The sequence below is a fragment of the Pagrus pagrus genome (genome assembly GCF_965226575.1).
Source record: "Pagrus pagrus genome assembly, chromosome: 2".
In the NCBI taxonomy this organism is placed as follows: Eukaryota; Metazoa; Chordata; class Actinopteri; order Spariformes; family Sparidae; genus Pagrus; species Pagrus pagrus.
In genome coordinates this window covers 17,597,823-17,615,304 of record NC_140186.1, presented here as the reverse complement: position 1 = coordinate 17,615,304, position 17,482 = coordinate 17,597,823, and the positions used below count along the sequence as shown (strand labels likewise).

Genomic DNA, 17,482 nt, shown 5'->3' with positions numbered 1-17,482 from the left:
TGAAATGTGCTTTATAAATAAAGTTTGATTGAAAATCACCATGCAATAACTTCTCCTCGGGATCAGAGTATAAAACTGATGGGACAAAAATCATAAAAGGTCAAAACTAAAATCATTAAACCTTCACCGGACACGTGTGTGACTGATCAGTCGCTACATGCTGCAGGTGCACTTTCAACCAGCACTGGCTGCGTCCCAGTCCCTCGGCTGAGCTGCTGACCCGCAGATCTCACAGTGCCTGGATGGGGGCTGCCTCTCCGCACGGCCGTGCCTGCTAGCACGTTGACACACAGGAGCTGGAGTGGAAGCGGTACAGGACGCGGCCCCGTCTCACGATCGCAGCGGTAGTAGCAGCAGCCAGCAGCTGTCATGTGAATCAGCTGGACGAACAAGGAAGGGGATAAACAACAACACGAACCCGTCTTTCTCTTATCGAGGTAAAAACACTCGAGTTGTACACTATCACGGAAACGACACGCAGTATACCGTCTCAAAGTGTGACCTGTAGCTAGTGTTGTGCCGGTTTGTCACAGAGCAGTGTGCATTTCGTGAGTCTTGTGCAGGATTAGCCGAGCTATCAACAGCTAACCGTTAGCTCTGCCAGCCAGATAAGTTGGCACGCGTTTATGCCAGTGTGCATCTCGCACCGTGTGCTTTGTCATTGTTCGTCTATCTGCTGCTAAACTTGTAGATATCGATACATAACATATATACTAGATATATATCACGCATTATCATCTGTGCCACACAAAGTCACACCGCTAAGTAGCCACGGGCCTATCTGCAGCCACCTTGCGAGGGACATTTAAACCCCATTGACTCGTGCATTAAAGAAGTTAGCTAATGTGGTAGCTAGCTAGGTTAGCTTAATTATTAGCAGTGCCTTCCTCGTCCTAACTACTATCGTCAAAGTGCATTTGAGACCGGTCCCATGGACACATCAGACTCGAGTTAAAGAGTACCGACTGAGTCAACCATCTAAATATGTGTTAGCTTATCAGCTGAGCTAGCAAGCCGTGCTAACTGTGCAGCCATTACTTTGCATCATAACAAAACGTAGGCTAGTTGGCTAGTTAGCTGGCTGAGCAGACAACAAAGATATGCCAAGCTACAGACACTCAGGTTGTGATATAAGCGAAACTATCATTCAGTTGAGATTTATTTGAGTTATTTATTTATTTAAACAGGTTTATTTGAATAAATAATAGGCCGAGTTTGCCCCACTGAGGTTACCAACGTTTTGAAATGTTTATTTAAATATCTGAACAAAGAGTAAGGCTTTAAACACATCGTGTATAATCACTGTAGCTGTTTTTTAAAAATAAACTTATCCAGCCTGCAAATGCCTGTTACATAACCGGGTCGTACGCCATTGGTTTGCAGTGAAATCGCGGTATGAAGAAATATAAGGTTGCATATTGGAGTAGCTTAACTCAGGGGGTGAATGATCCTTTGTCTGAATGCACCCAGTAAAGTCAGAGTTGGGAGTGGGATGGGTGGATGGGACAAAAATCTGAAAAGGGTTGTTGGCATCAGCAAGGATCAAAGGATCAAATCGACATTTGTTGAATCTCTACCTCCATCTAGTGGTGAACGTGTCACCAGCACACACAGCTGATGCCTTTCAAATCCAGTTGGACACCTGTAAATGACTTTCATTGGCACAGATGTTGTTGTGTTTAAAATAAAATGCATGACAAGAAATGAGAAATAATAGACAAAGAGAAAATAAATATAGACACTTGTATAAAATATGTTACATTCGCACTAGGAATGTAATGATTCAATGCAACAGGTGAAATAACTGAGTAAAAGCAGTGATCTTGTTATTAGTTTGGATTTAATTCTGTCATAATACACTCAACAACCCAAAACAACTGGGACGCTAAGTTAATTAACAACCATCAAGAGTTCAAACAAACAAATATTTATTACTTTTCACATGTTTTCCTTTGGCCAGACTTTTAAATCTATTACAGTATCTAAAACATCTATTCACCATTTGAATGGGGGGTATTATACCTTTTAAAACAGATTTAGCAGATTCTGTATTTGGTCTGTTTCATTCTCACTTTTACATTTTATAGGTGTAAACCTTTCTGTCCACATTTAAATCACTCATCAAACCCCACTTTTTTAGAACGGCTTGTTATCGCCGATGATTGTTTTTTATATATGTTTTCAATGTTTTGATTTCCTTTTCTAATGTTGTTTTGTAAAGTGTCATTAAGTATCATGAAACTATAAAACTATATAAATGATTTTTTTAATTATTATTATTATTATTATTATTGTTAGCAAATATTATCGGCTGATAATGGCCTGTCACAGGTATTTTGGTATTGATGCGTATGTTGTCTGATTTTGTGCCGATATGAAAACTTTTTTCCTAACAGAACATAAAGTAGAAAAAGATATTTGGGGTATATTATGATTATTAAATTCCAAATGGGGTTCACTGTTTCAAAACAGTCATTTTGCAAAATAAAGTTTTTGTTAGACTGAAATATCCTGCTGTTTAATAACCACATTTGAGGGATCATTGCAAAGAGATGTGTGTTGTATATGTTATATACATATACAGTATATTCTATATATTAAGAATATCAGTCAATATATCGATATTGGGATTTTTTGCTCCCTCATATCAGTATTGGCATCTGATCCCAAAGATCGAGTATCAGTCGGGCTCTAGTAGTCATTATTTACCTTCCTCCACATGGTTAACGAGGTGATCAATACAGTTTTACCAAACCTATTTTCTGTCCCCTTTACAATTAAATACCAATTATAAAATGTGTTAATGTTTCTGTTTTTCCCCCAGGTCACATCTGGTGAGGCGGCAGGATGGCGGGAGCAGAGGTGTTCGGCCCTGCGAACCCCTCCTGCAAGATTATGACCTTCAGGCCCACCATGGAAGAGTTCAAGGACTTCAACCAGTATCTGGCTTACATGGAGTCTCAGGGTGCACACCGTGCAGGGCTGGCTAAGGTAGGTAGCATTTCAACTTTGACAAAGTTCCAAGTTGAGGATCACAGTGATAGAAATGAAATATAAATAAATAAATAATCAGCTAGTGGCCCTTTTAAACATGGCGGGTTAACTACTGCTTATTCCCAACGATGAAATGTGAATCATTATGTACAAAGTGACTCTGTTCCTGCTTTATATTCAACAGCAGTCCTTTCCTCCTCTGTTTGTCCCTCAGGTGATTCCCCCTAAAGGATGGAAGCCCCGTCGTACCTATGATGACATTGATGATCTGATGATTGATGCTCCCATCCAGCAAATGGTGGCTGGTCAATCGGGGCTCTTTACTCAATATAACATCCAGAAGAAGCCTCTTAGTGTGCAGGAGTTCAGGCGATTAGCTAACAGTGACATGTGAGTAATATTTAATTGTTTTCAGTGCCTTATCGATTCTTTTAGGGAGGAAGACGGTGCTTACACATACATAGATCACAGTCGTATGGTGCCAGAGCAGGAATCTAGTTTTTCTAGTCCACAGGGTATGTGACTGATATATCACACTATTGTTAAATCAATATAATTTTAGCATACATAATAATCTCTAGAAGACCGTCATTAATGTGTGGGTTTCCAGATGAGTGGTTAAAAAGTGCAAGAGCAATATTTGCTTAGGCTATAAAGTGTAGCTGCTAATCATTATGTGCTTAGAAGGTCTTCATTCTTTGATTATAGAGGGCTTTTCACACTACTGAATGTAATGGTTTTCTCTTCTAAAGGTACTGTACACCTCGCTACCTGAATTACGAAGACCTTGAGAGGAAATACTGGAAGAACCTCACCTTTGTTTCACCCATTTATGGTGCTGATGTCAGTGGCAGCCTTTATGATGAGGTAGATGACTTTCCCTCCGCTTTTGTTGCTTTCTTTCTGTTTGTGTTCCCTTATTTCTATATGTGTGTTTATTTTCGTCACCTGTTGCTCAATGCCGATACAGTGTTTGTTTCGCTTTCATTCATTTCTTTAGAGGGTCTTTTTTTCTTTATTGTTTCTCCCAGTAGGAGACATGATAATGGAAATCACTTTGGTGGATTTTACATAAACTTAGTTCACCTGAATCTTGTAATTTTGGCTGGCTAAATTTGGCTTTAGATTGGATTTTGAAAATAAAAACTAAAATAAAATGTATTAATCTTGTTTTTTGCCCCCAATTCTACTCCGAGAGATTTTAAGCCCCTCCAAATCCAGCGTGAGGACACACAGATGGACTGGAAGCAACATGTAGACTACACTAACTCTGGAATTTTTCCATATAACTACAAAAAAAAATCGTATGCCACTTTAAATACATACGAACAAGTTAAATAATAAAGATTTTACTCAAAGCTGCTTTAATAGTGTGAATCAGATCCCATCTGCCATTCAGAAATTGTCCTTCATAACAGGTTCAGAGTGCAGACTTTACCCAAAGTAGACTTATATTAAATACAAATCAAAATGGAGCCTTCATCGCAGCTTTTCATTGGTTGTTAAGTGGTCTATGTGTTGTATAGTTGCTGTAGAAAGATGAGTGTCGGCATGGCAGGAAGCTTGAACAACCTTTCATACCTTGCTCAAAGAAAATGGGGCACTGAAGTTCAAATCCAGTTTTCAAACCCAAGCAACCATTTTTCAACTGCAACACTATAGAGGCTTGGTACACTTAACATTTGTCACTTAAATGGAAGCAGAGTGACTGTACTCACCCTGACGTGGCACTGCTTGCGTTGCTCACTGCTCCCACTCTCTAAATGTGGATGTTTTTTCTGTTTCACCTTTTACTTGCGTACAGTGCCTCTTGTTAGGTAATGGTCCTAGTTTTTAGCGGAGAGTGGGAGATTTGACAGCTGGCCAACCTGGAGTACAGACAGTTAAATTATACTTTTATATAGCTGATACTGATTGGATTAAAAAATGCCATTCTGAACCAGATTACCAATCTGCAGGATTGGTTTTGGGCATCCCTAAACCCGTCTCACTGCTGTTTCTATTGTTCCAGGATGTGGAGGAGTGGAACATCGGCCACCTGAACTCTATCTTGGATGTTATCGAGGAGGACTGCGGTGTGTCCATCCAGGGGGTTAACACTCCATATCTCTACTTTGGGATGTGGAAGACAACCTTTTCCTGGCACACTGAAGATATGGACCTATACAGCATCAACTACCTCCACTTTGGAGAGCCCAAGTCCTGGTTAGTGTGGGACGGGGGATAAACACAGAATGACGCAACAATTGTGCGACATAATGTTATCTGTTACAGCACCACAAAAACAGCCATAAAAGTAATCACCACGTTGAATCAACACCCCCGTATTACAATGAAAACTGACTGTATTATCTTCATTATGGAGTTTCAATGATTAATCAATTAGTTGTTAATTATAAATCCCAAATATTTTGATAGTGGATTCATCAGTTTGAGTAATTTTTTAAGAAAAAAAAAGTCAACTTCTCTGATTTCTTGTTCTTAAATGTGATTATTTTCTGATTTATTTACTCCTCTATGACATTCAACTGACATTTGAGGGCGTCATCTGACATTTTCCACCATTTTCTGACATTTTTGGACCAAACAACTGATTGATTAACCTAGAAAATAATCAACAGATTAACCAACAATGAAAATAATTTGAAGTTGCAAATCTACTTTAAGTATTTGTGGGGTAGCAGGACTAGATATCAACTTACTTACTTACTTTTATGTTCACATCCTCTTACTTTTCTGTGGGTTCCAAGGATGCTTGTTGCCATAGATACCCTTAATTGCTCTAACACTGAAAGTTAAGTACAGTTAACTGGAATTAATGGAGGTGTCACCCCGTCGATTTTTTTTCTTCTTCCCTTCCCACGGGACTAAAATGAAAGGAAGCCTTGTAGCGTTTTTCTTGTTACCCTGACTATTTAACCTTTTTAAAGTTTTTGCTTTCATAACAGAGCTGTAATTTTTTAAATGGCAAGCGTCGTGTCAAATCAAATCGAATAAAATCATTAGTTGTGTAGTTAAGTCGGTGTGCAGGCAGTTGGAGTGATGCAACAGTATTTAGTCTATCATTCGCTAAATCTAACTGCTTCAGTGTTTTTATATGTGGTGCACATTGACAAAATAGCTCTCCCATTTTAGGATCTATTCATTTTAATTCTGCTAATTCTATCTCTTGTTAGGACTGTGACTTATTTCTGATCCCGTCAGTTGTTCAGTGTGGCATCTTGAGGACATTTGAGGCAGAATATACAGCACAGTAAATGTGGTAAACATCTACAGATGTCCTTTTCATATCCATATTTGCCTCAGGTCTGCAAAATCCATCTTTTGCACCCTTCATTTCGATCTTTCTCATGATTAAAGTAGATTTAAATGGTGAATCACATAGATCATCATAGCTTTTATTCAATTAACCCGACCATTCTGTTGCATACAGCTTTGGGGTTTAGTTCCCTTAGCGCACGTTTGCACACTGACGAGGTGGTTACCTGCAATAAGTGACTGAGTGTACTTTGGGTAACGTCAAAATACTCGTGAGAATAGAAAAGGTACAACATATGGAGCAGAAGGGACTAGATGAAGCATCCATTGATGTGAAATTTCTACGGGGCTTTGTTATTCTCCAAGGGCAAAAGCATATGGCTAGATTTCTTGGAAGCTGTCATGCTTCAAGGTAAAATTGAAGTTTAACCAGTCAATCAAATATTCTACATTAATTCAGTAAATTTAACACTGTAAACAACCAGCTTACTAGTTCTATGCCAGTCACAATCTCGTAACTCTATGCCGTGCACATTGATGACACTTGATTTCTGTATCTTGCTGTAACATTAACTCACCCCACTAACGGTAAATCGTCAAATTAGCCTCTGTCAGGTGTGTTTGGCCCAGGCGGCTGAGCCTGGTTGTGTTGCCTCCTTGCCCGGCTCTGATGCGTATTCCTCAAAAGCTCCTCCTTCTGGTGGTCCAAAGCTCCCGTGCTAGTTAGCAGCTACAGTTCGCAGCAGTTTGCGACGTCCATATTGCGAGAGAAACAGTCCGTGTTGCAACCGTCCTCTAGACTCTTTCGTCCCGGCCCTAAAGATAAGGCGCAGCTCTGGAATATAGTGTGAGGCGTTCTTTTTTTCTGTGAGACCGAGACCTCTTCTCTACGATTATGTCACATGCACACATAAGTTTTCCCAACTTAGAAAATTGGATTTAGTGTTAAGTTACTAGACTTGATTTCCATCAATAGATACCAAATGTACGTACGTTTCAAGTCAGCAGACTATCTTGTTTAAATTTCATAAAAATTCAGTATCAACCAGAGCACACGGTAACATGATAAAGTCAGTTGCAGAATGTGTCTCGCACTGGTCTAATTAGTATTAGTCAAAGCTTACACGTTCTTTGATAGAAAAGGAGCTGGTTTTTAAGGAGGTTCAGGTTATAATGACATCGTGAAAGAAGAGGTGAAGAATGCAGGTAGATCAAAATGGAGTTTGCTTTTTATTTCTTTGTCAGCTTGGCTTGTTCCATTTCTCTTTCCCTCTTGCCCTGGAGGGAGTTCTGCTCATTAGAGCAGTGAGCCCTGCAACCCCACAGGGATCAGTGTCACAGCCAGACAGTGACACACATATACACAGGAACACAGACACACACACACACACCGAGCAGCCTAATGCGGCAAGTACCCACACACATCCATACCCTTATCATCTAGCACACACCACACACGCTCACACACTGACATACACTCTTTCATCTTGCTGCTATTTTGACATCTCGTCCCTGGAGGGGGAGCGGCTTAAAGATTCGACTCTCTCTCTCCCCACTCCTCAATCCCCTCCAACTCCCTGTGTCACCTTTACCTGAGGTTGCCTCTCCCTCTCACCCTGTCTGTCACTGCTCTGTTAAGCTGACAGGTGATATGGTGATAGAAATGCCACAGACCTGAGGGCGGATGGCGCTAGTCAAATGGAATGCCTTGTCAGACCTTGAGGGAATTCTGTCACGCTGCTGAGGTTTCTCTACCGGGAACTTTGGGAACAGTTTAAATTCGGATTGTGCCAGCAGTGTGATGTAAGAAAATGCAGAATAAGGTCAAAGTAAGATTCTCTTAACGGCAATTAGCGATGATTATTTTGTCCCTGTCAGAGACAGAACTAGGCTCCATATTTAATAAATTCATTATTATTATGACACAAACAAATTACAAGCTTCTTGATTATATAGTATCAACATTTGCATTAAAAAAGCTAGTGGCAGGTTATTAGAGGGTTTTAACAGTGAATTTGAATATACATTTATCACAAGGGATTACTGTGTTTCTGTGTGTTGTAATTTTGATGAGTTTATCAATAGTGCGGTGCTGCAAAGGGTCTATCAGCCTTCTCTCATTTATTCATTTATCCACCACTTGATGGCAGTCTGCAACCGTCAGAGTATGATACATTCCAGGCATAATACACAAAACATGTTTAGAATATTTGCATACACAGTCAAAAATAATATCTATCTGTTGTCTCCGACCAGGTACGCCATACCCCCTGAGCACGGGAAGAGACTGGAGCGTCTGGCCACAGGTAAAAAGAAAGGATAATTTATATTCTCTTTGTATTCTCTGTCTAAATGGAGGCGAGAGAGGTAATTAAATAATTATTAAATAACAATCGCAGCATACAGAAGCAGGTCTGCATTAAACAACAAAGTACAGCACATAAATTAAACTCGGCAACGAGAGGGCACGAGAGGTAATGGCGCAGCTTAAGATGCAGAATGCTAATGAGCTCCGAACACAAACAAGCAAAAAGTGCCACTAGTAGAGATGTAAAGTGGACAAAGATGCTTAATGTATCGACAAACCACTTTAGGAAAATCCATACTGTAAGGCAATAGTGGAGTAAATGAACCGTAGTGCATATGATTACAGTTGCAACTAAATAAATGGTAAAGTGTTACAAGTGAAGAATCTTAATTCATGCCTACAAAGGTAAGACCCTAAAAAGTTGATGTAAAATGAGGCTAATGGGTCTCAGCCTGCAATGCTGATTGAATAACCACCAATTCACAGTAAATATGCTCAGTTGTTAACGCCATCCAGTTAACAAAGTGATGAGCAGGTGATCTACAACAAAGCTTGATTAATCAATTAGCTGGTTGACAGAAATTTAAGTGCTGCTGACTGTTTTGTTGTTTGAATTGTTGATTGTTCAGGTAAAAATGCAAAACTTTTCCTTGTTGAATTCTCAGATGAATCTCACTGTCATCTACAGAGGTTCAAGATAGTATAACCACAAATCTTAAGAAAGCCAAGTTAGCTGTGTTGTTGTCAGGTGTGTTTTTCATGTATGTCTTATATTTTGGTTGGCTTAGACTTTATGTTAATGGCGTGTATGTGCGCGTGTCTGTCAGGTTTCTTTCCCAACAGCTTCAAGGGGTGTGAGGCTTTTCTTCGTCACAAGATGACTCTAATCTCTCCCTCTATACTGAAGAAGTATGGCATTCCCTTTGATAAGGTATGCTCTCACCCCCTGTGAAAAACGACTCTGTGCTCCTTTTTGCCGTTTATGCTCCTTTTTATTTACCAACTTTCTTAAAACAGCTTTTCTTGCCACTGAAATTAGCAGTGCTCATTTTGACTGATTGTAGAAATCTGCAGTGGTTTATTTTGGTTCTTTTGCTTGCAAATCTTTAGAAACCCAAAAGTTCCACTTCAGTGTTCATTTGTCTGCTAAATGCTTATGAAGTTATATCTCTGCCTGTCTTTCTTCCCTCCCTAGATTACTCAGGAAGCTGGAGAGTTCATGATCACCTTCCCTTACGGCTATCATGCTGGCTTCAATCATGGCTTCAACTGTGCGGAGTCCACCAACTTTGCCACCGTGCGCTGGATAGACTATGGAAAAGTGGCCACACAGGTAACATTCAGCTCAATTTTCCCTTAAAATTGTGCACCACTTCATGTCTTTTAAAAGGCTGACAAAGAAGTGTCCCGGATTTCAATACAGTTAATTCCATTTTAAGTAATGGTCGTACCGTGTCAAACTGAACAGAATGGATTGTAATTTAGGCTTAATGGTGAACACTGCGAGGTGTCTTCATGTTTTAGCATAGCAGAGAGATTATTCTGTCCTCCTTCTCTTTCTTTCCTCTAGTGCACATGTAGCAGAGACATGGTGAAGATATCCATGGAACCCTTTGTTAAACGTTTCCAACCTGACCGCTACCCTAACTGGATGTTGGGCAAAGACTCTGCACCTCTTGACCACACACATGCCACTCCCAGTTCAACACCCGAGCTGCAGAGCTGGTTGCAGAGGCGGCGCAAGACCAAACCTGCTAACAAAGGGTACTGTACTGGAATAGGACTGCTACTAAAAGTACACTTATAATAAAAAAATGATTAATATAAACAGTCTTTTTGGATGTTAATAAAGACAGGCTAATTTCATTTTGTAATCAGGAAAGAACATTTATTTAGAAACAGTTACAAATCCTAAGCATGCGATTGTGTTGATGATGAAGACTTGGTGGCTCAGATGATGGCCACCATTGGCAAGTGGCCTAATGTATGTGGCCAGAAATATTTGACAGCTACAAAAGCCAAATGTCCTTGTCTCGTAAGTCACAAAATTCCACACTTGCTCTCATTGCTTATGAGTATTAATCAGGGTGTTTGAGTTTCAACCCTCTTTCCTCTCCTCTTTCCCTCTTCCTACAGCAGCAGCCACTCTCGTATGCGCTCCAAGCGCCTCCGAACCACAGAGGAGCCTGTTGGCCTGGATGACAGCTCAGCATTGAGCAGCAGCAAGAGGAAAGGTCTGGGTGGGCCGCCTGGGCCCAAGGTGCGAAGGTCTGTGGCAGGGACAACCAGCAGGGAGGATGAGAAGGAGAAGAAAAAGGAGCCCGACTCAAAGCACAACCAGAATCAGAACTCTGTCCAGCTTCCTGGTAAGAGACTGACACTGTCACTGGAAGCTATTTGGGACTTAAGATATCACTTTGATCTGAAGAGGGCTGAAAACTGGCCTGGTAGGAAGTGTACAGTTTGTGTGTGTATGTGATGAGTTATAAAAATATTGTTGCAGTCCTTGTTTACCTGATGATAGATTTTTCTTCAACAGGTCCTTGCAGACAGATGTGTGTGGTCAAGGTAAATCGTGTAGAGAGTAACAATTTGGGATTTTCCAAGAAGGAGCCATCCCATAATTCTCCCTGCGTCCCCTTTCCCTGCCCTGCCTCACCGGTGAAGAACGACCTAAAGGCAGAGACAGACACTCATGTTGACCCTCTTCACCTCTCAGGATCAGGGGTCACGAGCAGGACTCCTGAAGGACTCAGACAATGGCCTGAGGCCACCCAGATGCATCCTGGAAATAATGAGCCAAGGTGTTGTACTCCTGAACCACAACACCTCGCAACTTCTCAGGACTGCTCTATCAGGGTCCCTCCCCTGGAGGACAACAAACATTCATCTTCCCACATAACAAGCACTTCTGTTGTGACCGAGACAAGCTTGTGTCCTCCTGACTCAAAAACTCAGACAGCTAGTTCATGTAGAGAAGACACTTTAAGCCTAACACCAAACACTGACAGCAGCATGGACACAGGTGCTGAGAAATACACTAAGAGCACTGCTAAAGCAGATGAAATGGACACAGATTGTGATCCAAAACATATCAATCCACACTCCACTACAGAAGCACTTTATGATCTCAAAACTGAGCCAGTAGAGGGGGATAGTAACACATCATGTGGCTCCTTCTCCCCTTCAGGACACAATTGCAGTTTAGAAAAAAGCAGCACTGAGGAAAATCTTCCCCCTCCTCTGCTACAGAGGAATGCGGTGGATATGCCACAACTCACTCCAGAGCCAGAAGATAAGGTTGGAATCTGCCCTCTGCCACCTGTACTGACACAAGAGATGCCCTCCCTCACCCCGGCAAATGATGGGATAACTGAGGTCCCAAAAACAACTTTTTGCTGTCACCAGGTTGCACCTGTCCTTCAACGGGAGACGCCAACTGGCTCGCCGTCCTCACAAGAAGCCAAACAGGAAGAGGGTGAAACTGACTCGGTGTCAAAAGAACCCCTCACTGTAGAACATGCCAACAACTGGCATTTAGATTCTGCGTATAATTGTGAAGGGGCAGCGGTGTCTGGTTTAGAAGGAAACACGGCTCATTTAACTGCCAGTGCTCTGCACAAAATAACATCTGGTGGTGTCCATGAAATGCTAATAATGCCAGAAATTGCTGCAGAAAATGATCGCACAAAGCTGGAAAATGTTACTACTGGACAGAGCGATGCCTCCCCTTGCCAGCTAGTTCAGAACCCTGCACGGCAAACAGAGCAGCAATACGGCCTAGCAGAGTTAGCAAGTAGTGTTAACTCAGAGGACTCGGCTCAGAGAGACTGTGCGTTGAGTCTAAGTACTGCTGGTTCTCTTTTAACTGGTACCTCAAACAATAATCCCCCAGCCCCTTCCCTTCCTTTATGCACTCACACTGACAGTCACCCAGCATTACAACTCCACCACAACACTACATACTCCCCCTCACATTGTACTTCCCAGAACCCATACATGGAGCCCAAACCTTTCTCCAGCAGCATCTGGAAAAACTTAAATTCCCAGAGTTCTGCGGTACTCATCCAGAGTCTGAACCCTGAACTCCCTTCTGACTTCACCCACGACCCCCTACCTTACACCATGTGGACTGAGCCTCAGTGCAAACAGGTCACAGACCTGGAGGACCCAGAACAAGACCTCCGTGAGTCAGTGAACCAGGAGGAGGATGGTGGGCCTCTCACCTGGGCCCAGCTCGAGCCCACCTCGCTGGTTTCAGTCGGTGCTGTCGAGCCCCTGGGGCTTTGTGGAGATTATGAGCTCCATAGAGGGGAAGCGGATACGTCTGAAGCCCTGTCCTTGTGCAGGGAGCTGGGGAGACAAAGGGAGGCAGAGGAGAGTCTCCACTCAGACACTGCTCTTTCACCTCTCGCAATGGGAGGAGGAGAACAGGACGGTGTGTCCGACATGGAAGAAGGGGGATCTGATGGCGAAGAGGCGGAGCAGCAAAGTAGTGCCAAGGGAGAGAGCAGCAGCGACTCGTCTGAAGAGGAGGAAGAAGAGGAAGAGGAGGAAAATGATACCAGAAACTACGAGTGTTATGAATCAGGCCTGGAACCAGGGGAGGTTTGTGCTGTGAGTGCTCTTTTACACACAGTCATACACAATCATACACATTCAGTCTCTTGCTCAAGTTTTATACAAATGCAGATTATTTGCACTCTAATGCCTCTCAATGATGCCTGTTCCTGCCGTCAGTACCCTGCGCTTTCAGCGAAGAGGACCACTAAGAGCTGGCGTCACCCACTCAGGAAACCTACTGCAAGGGCTGTACCCACTGCAGTCAAACAGCAGGCTGCCAGTGATGATGGTGGGCACACACACTCACACGATTGTCATGCATTACTTGTGAGGACCCTCATTTACATAGAGCAATATCCTAGCCCCCAACACTAACCATCAAAACTAAATGCCCAACCTTAACCCTAAAACCATGTCTTAACCATCAAACAGCCTGGCCAAAATGTCCTTTTAACGCTGGTTTTCAGCAAAAAACTTTGTCCAGTCAAAGATAGAAATAAAAGCACACACTCACACATGCAGTTCACACAGTTTATTGAAAGGTATCGTGAAGATTTAGCCTCGAAAACACTCCCACCATTCAGACAGTGACACATGAACTTTCTGTTAGCCAAGAGCCATGCTCATTTCAATAAAAATCCAGGGACATTTCCTGTTGTGGTCAGTGCTGTATTGTGGTTGGCACCAAGCCAGAAACCATGATCGTTTGACTTCTGCTGGTTGCATTGCAGTGAAGCAGAATCCTGTTGCTATAACTTTTTGTTTTTAAACCAAAACCCAATTTAAAGCTTTCTTAACAAACATTTTTCTTTGTTAAAGTCAGTGTTTCTAGCAAGAAAATCAGCTCAGATGAAATGTTACCTGACATTAATTAATGTCAGGTAACATTTGTGTTACTCCCACAGAGTAGTTTAAAACCATTGAACCATTCCACTGTGCGGTCCCCACTTCCCCCATCTCATTTTTCACATTTAATGTCCCCACCAAATGATTCCTCTGACATCAATGCACGCATAACCCAAACAGATTTAACTCTCAGGCTTACCACAGTAAAATGGCCTCGTGATAGATACTTTATTTGTTTTCGTGGCTACAACAGTGTGGGTGGGAGGGGGCCACAATTAACAACTACTAATGCACATATACACACACGGTCACATTCATCATCTCCACGGTTGTGAAAAAGGATGAATAATTCAGCAGTCATTTTAGTTGTTTATCCCTGAGTAAGAAATGACCATGAAATGACCATGGCTGTGAGAGGCATATTTTATGATGATGAGGGTTCTTAATCATTTTGGGTCATTTCATGAGCAGAGATTGTTTAAGGAGATTGTCACAACAGTGGTTGGATTAGATCTGACTTTGCAGCAGGTCTATTAATACTGCTGAAGTCAATTGTGAGAATGATGCATGCTGCCGTTTTGATATTCAGGTCACACGACTGTCTCAGATTCAGAATAGGCTTAATTAACAAACTAGCAAAGACAGAGGTCTGCACTCTGTTTTGCATGAATCATCATTTGGGTGAAAGAGGCACCAGTTGAATAGATAAGTGATTGCAGTCTTGTGAGGCTTTGTTTTGTCTCCACTTAGAGCCCCCTGAAGCAAACCTGGCAGAGGAGGAGGAGCAGGAAATGGAAGCGTGGGCGAAGCCCCTCATCTACCTTTGGCAGAACAGGAAGAGCTGCTTCACAGCAGAGAGGGAGTACAATGCACATGCAGCCACCATGCAGCCGTACTGCGCGGTGTGCACACTCTTCATGCCCTATTATCAGGTAAAGGAGAGTTCAACAAAAATATATAAGCAGTGTCATTGGGTGGCTGCTTGTATCCATAATGCAATACAGTTTTCATTGGCGCCTGTATGTATTGCAGACTTGAGCACACTGTATAGATAGGACTACCACCAAGCTGAGGATGGGGAAATCAATATGAGCAGATCACATACAGTTGGCCTCTTTGCTTTCGCCCCTCAAGCCACAATCCTACAGGAATTATTTATGTGGCGTGATTTAACTTTTATCTGTGCTGGTCAGTGATTCTAATCTCATCTGTAACGCATATGTCTTTTTCTTTTTCACCCTGTAATACTTAGAGCCACAACTACCTATTGTTTTTTGCCAAAATTGCAGGTTAATAAGATTTCTTTATTGAGGTCCACTCTGCAGAGATACTTTGTATACTCAAAATTGTATCTATAAGTTTTATATAAATAGAGCTGTGTTTACTGAGTTTCATCAGCTCAGTGTGAAAACTAAAGGCTGACACACCGGCCGACAGTCGGTCATAGGGCGTTTTTGGGGAGGTCAGTGAGCATCCATCACGCTGCTTTTTGGCTGATTGAGTATGTAGAATCGGCGACAGCTCATCTGTGAAAGAAATCACTGTGATTGGCTGTTCAGGTAACTGGATCGGTGCACGTAAAGAGAAAAAGAAATGGAAAAGCCCCTTGGGCCTGTCGCTGTAGTATCCACAATTTCACCCAGTTAGCGTGGTTTCATCTCCTTTTCTCCTCTGCTTCTTCACCAGTGCCATTTGCGACTTTTTATCAGACACCTTCAACAACCGTTTGTATATCTGCAGAGAGGTTTTTCCTTTCATGCAGGTGCAGAACGCACAAGCTTGTTGACCCTCTGCTGTAATCTTGGCGCTCTTAGGGTGCACCTTTTTGGCCAAGACACAGGAGACATGAAGCAGCACATCACCGCCTTTGATGCAGCTTGTTCCTTAATGTCAGTTTGTTGTGTCAGGGCCTTTAATAAAAGGAATTTGCTAACCTAATCATTCTCTCTGTAACTCATTGATCTGAATCAACGATTGCACAAGTAAAGACCCCTCAAACTAATCAAATGGGTTGTGGTGATGTTAAGTTAGTTGTGATTCTGATTATGCTGGTCTTTCTTATCGTTCTCTTATTAAAGTAGAGAGCAGAAATTATTACTTGTAAATAATGCTAAAATTGAAAATAATTACTAAGCCCGCTGCAGCTTATCTGCGTTATTACGGTTTCCTGTAGTTTTCCTCCAGATAAAATACAAATCACTCCAATTCTTTTTTTTTTCCAGGCTGAAGACAAAGCAGAGGACAACACGACTCTCGTAGCCACGGACACCTCCAAGCCTCCCTCTCCAACGGAGGCCCTGACACGTCCCTGTATAGGTCTGAGAAGAACCAAGCCCCTGGTCCCAGAGATCTGCTTTTCTTTCCGGGAGCAGAACTGCCCCCCAACTCCCACGAACCCTCTGCTGCAGGAAGATGGCACCTCTCCTCTGCTCTACTGTCAGGGCTGTTGCCTGCAAGTCCATGCAAGTACGTACGCACAGGGAAAGAGCAGTGTGTTCATGTGAGGAGAGTGTTGTGCATCTCAAAGTAGAAATACTGGTGTTGTGAGTATAGTTTCTAAACCTCATAGCGTCTGTTTACCACCTACCTCATCAAGCCACATTGTTTGTTTGACATGTTGTGCTTGTCCCTCTGATGTCATTCCAAGAGGGTCAGTGGGTTTAAGCCTTGACTCACTCTGTTACAATGTTCCACCCCCTCTCTGTTTCCCTTTCTCCCCCCCCCCTCTCTCTCTTTGTGGTTTGCTGTATTTTATTTCCCTCGTCAGCCGAATGAGGGTGAATCCTCTGTCTTCACCACACATACTTCCTGTCCAAAAAGCCCCAAGCGAGTGCAACAAGCCCTCACACAGACTCTTAAAAACCCCCCAGAGCCTTTCTGTTCCCCTGGACATACAGACACTGTGCTTTATCTCAATCCCTCATTCAAAGACTTTAACAGCTCTAGATCTCTTTTCAAATCCGTACACATTTTGCCAATATCTTAAGCTTTCAGACAGTCCCCTACACACACTTCCAGAAGGTCTCGCGCACCGTCCCGAATCCACAGCTTTAAAATGACATTGCTTCTCCTTAAGTCAGTTTCAATCCCTCACTCTCCTGCCACTAGTGTTGATCCCGCCTCATTTTCTACTCTGGAGGGTCTAGGTGTTATATATGTACTGAGTGTGCTTAACTACCATACACACTACTACTGCTTAGTGTGAGTGTGTGGGAGTACCAGATGAAGTGTATGTCATTTGACACTGATGAAAAAGCCACAAGTTTGGTTTCTGAGACCCGACAATAAGTACAGTTGATGTTACTTTCCCTCTCTTCTGTTATTTGAACTTGAGAAAGGAAGGAGAGTTGAGCTTAGGTTTTATGTTTGGTTTGGTGATGGATAGTGAGGGAAAAGAACAGAGACATGCACAAATATACAGACTTTAAGTGTTTTTTTTACAAATAAAACCCCCCTACCAGCTTATGTGTCTAAAACCTCCAGCCCATGGATTTTAACCAGCTGTCAGCTTTG

The 17,482-nt window shown here is 42.3% G+C and overlaps 1 protein-coding gene across 7 annotated transcripts in view; it reads left to right on the top strand.

Moving 5' to 3' along the window:
• Positions 1 to 150: 150 nt before the first annotated feature.
• The window catches only part of kdm4c (lysine (K)-specific demethylase 4C), a 30,152-nt gene continuing 12,820 nt past the window's right edge, over positions 151 to 17,482 (top strand). For 5 of the 7 annotated variants that reach the window (XM_084363946.1, XM_084363945.1, XM_084363943.1 and 2 more), the window contains exons 1-14: positions 152 to 437; positions 2,825 to 2,991; positions 3,209 to 3,384; positions 3,747 to 3,861; positions 5,006 to 5,199; positions 8,509 to 8,558; positions 9,388 to 9,491; positions 9,756 to 9,893; positions 10,131 to 10,324; positions 10,697 to 10,926; positions 11,100 to 13,177; positions 13,301 to 13,412; positions 14,720 to 14,901; positions 16,192 to 16,435. In XM_084363946.1, the coding sequence (XP_084220072.1) occupies positions 2,848 to 2,991; positions 3,209 to 3,384; positions 3,747 to 3,861; positions 5,006 to 5,199; positions 8,509 to 8,558; positions 9,388 to 9,491; positions 9,756 to 9,893; positions 10,131 to 10,324; positions 10,697 to 10,926; positions 11,100 to 13,177; positions 13,301 to 13,412; positions 14,720 to 14,901; positions 16,192 to 16,435 (3,961 nt within the window). In that variant the 5' untranslated portion in view covers positions 152 to 437; positions 2,825 to 2,847. Of the gene's footprint in view, positions 438 to 2,824; positions 2,992 to 3,208; positions 3,385 to 3,746; positions 3,862 to 5,005; positions 5,200 to 8,508; positions 8,559 to 9,387; positions 9,492 to 9,755; positions 9,894 to 10,130; positions 10,325 to 10,696; positions 10,927 to 11,099; positions 13,178 to 13,300; positions 13,413 to 14,719; positions 14,902 to 16,191; positions 16,436 to 17,482 lie in introns of all 7 variants that reach the window. The other 2 variants (XM_084363947.1, XM_084363942.1) reach the window with 2 other exon arrangements.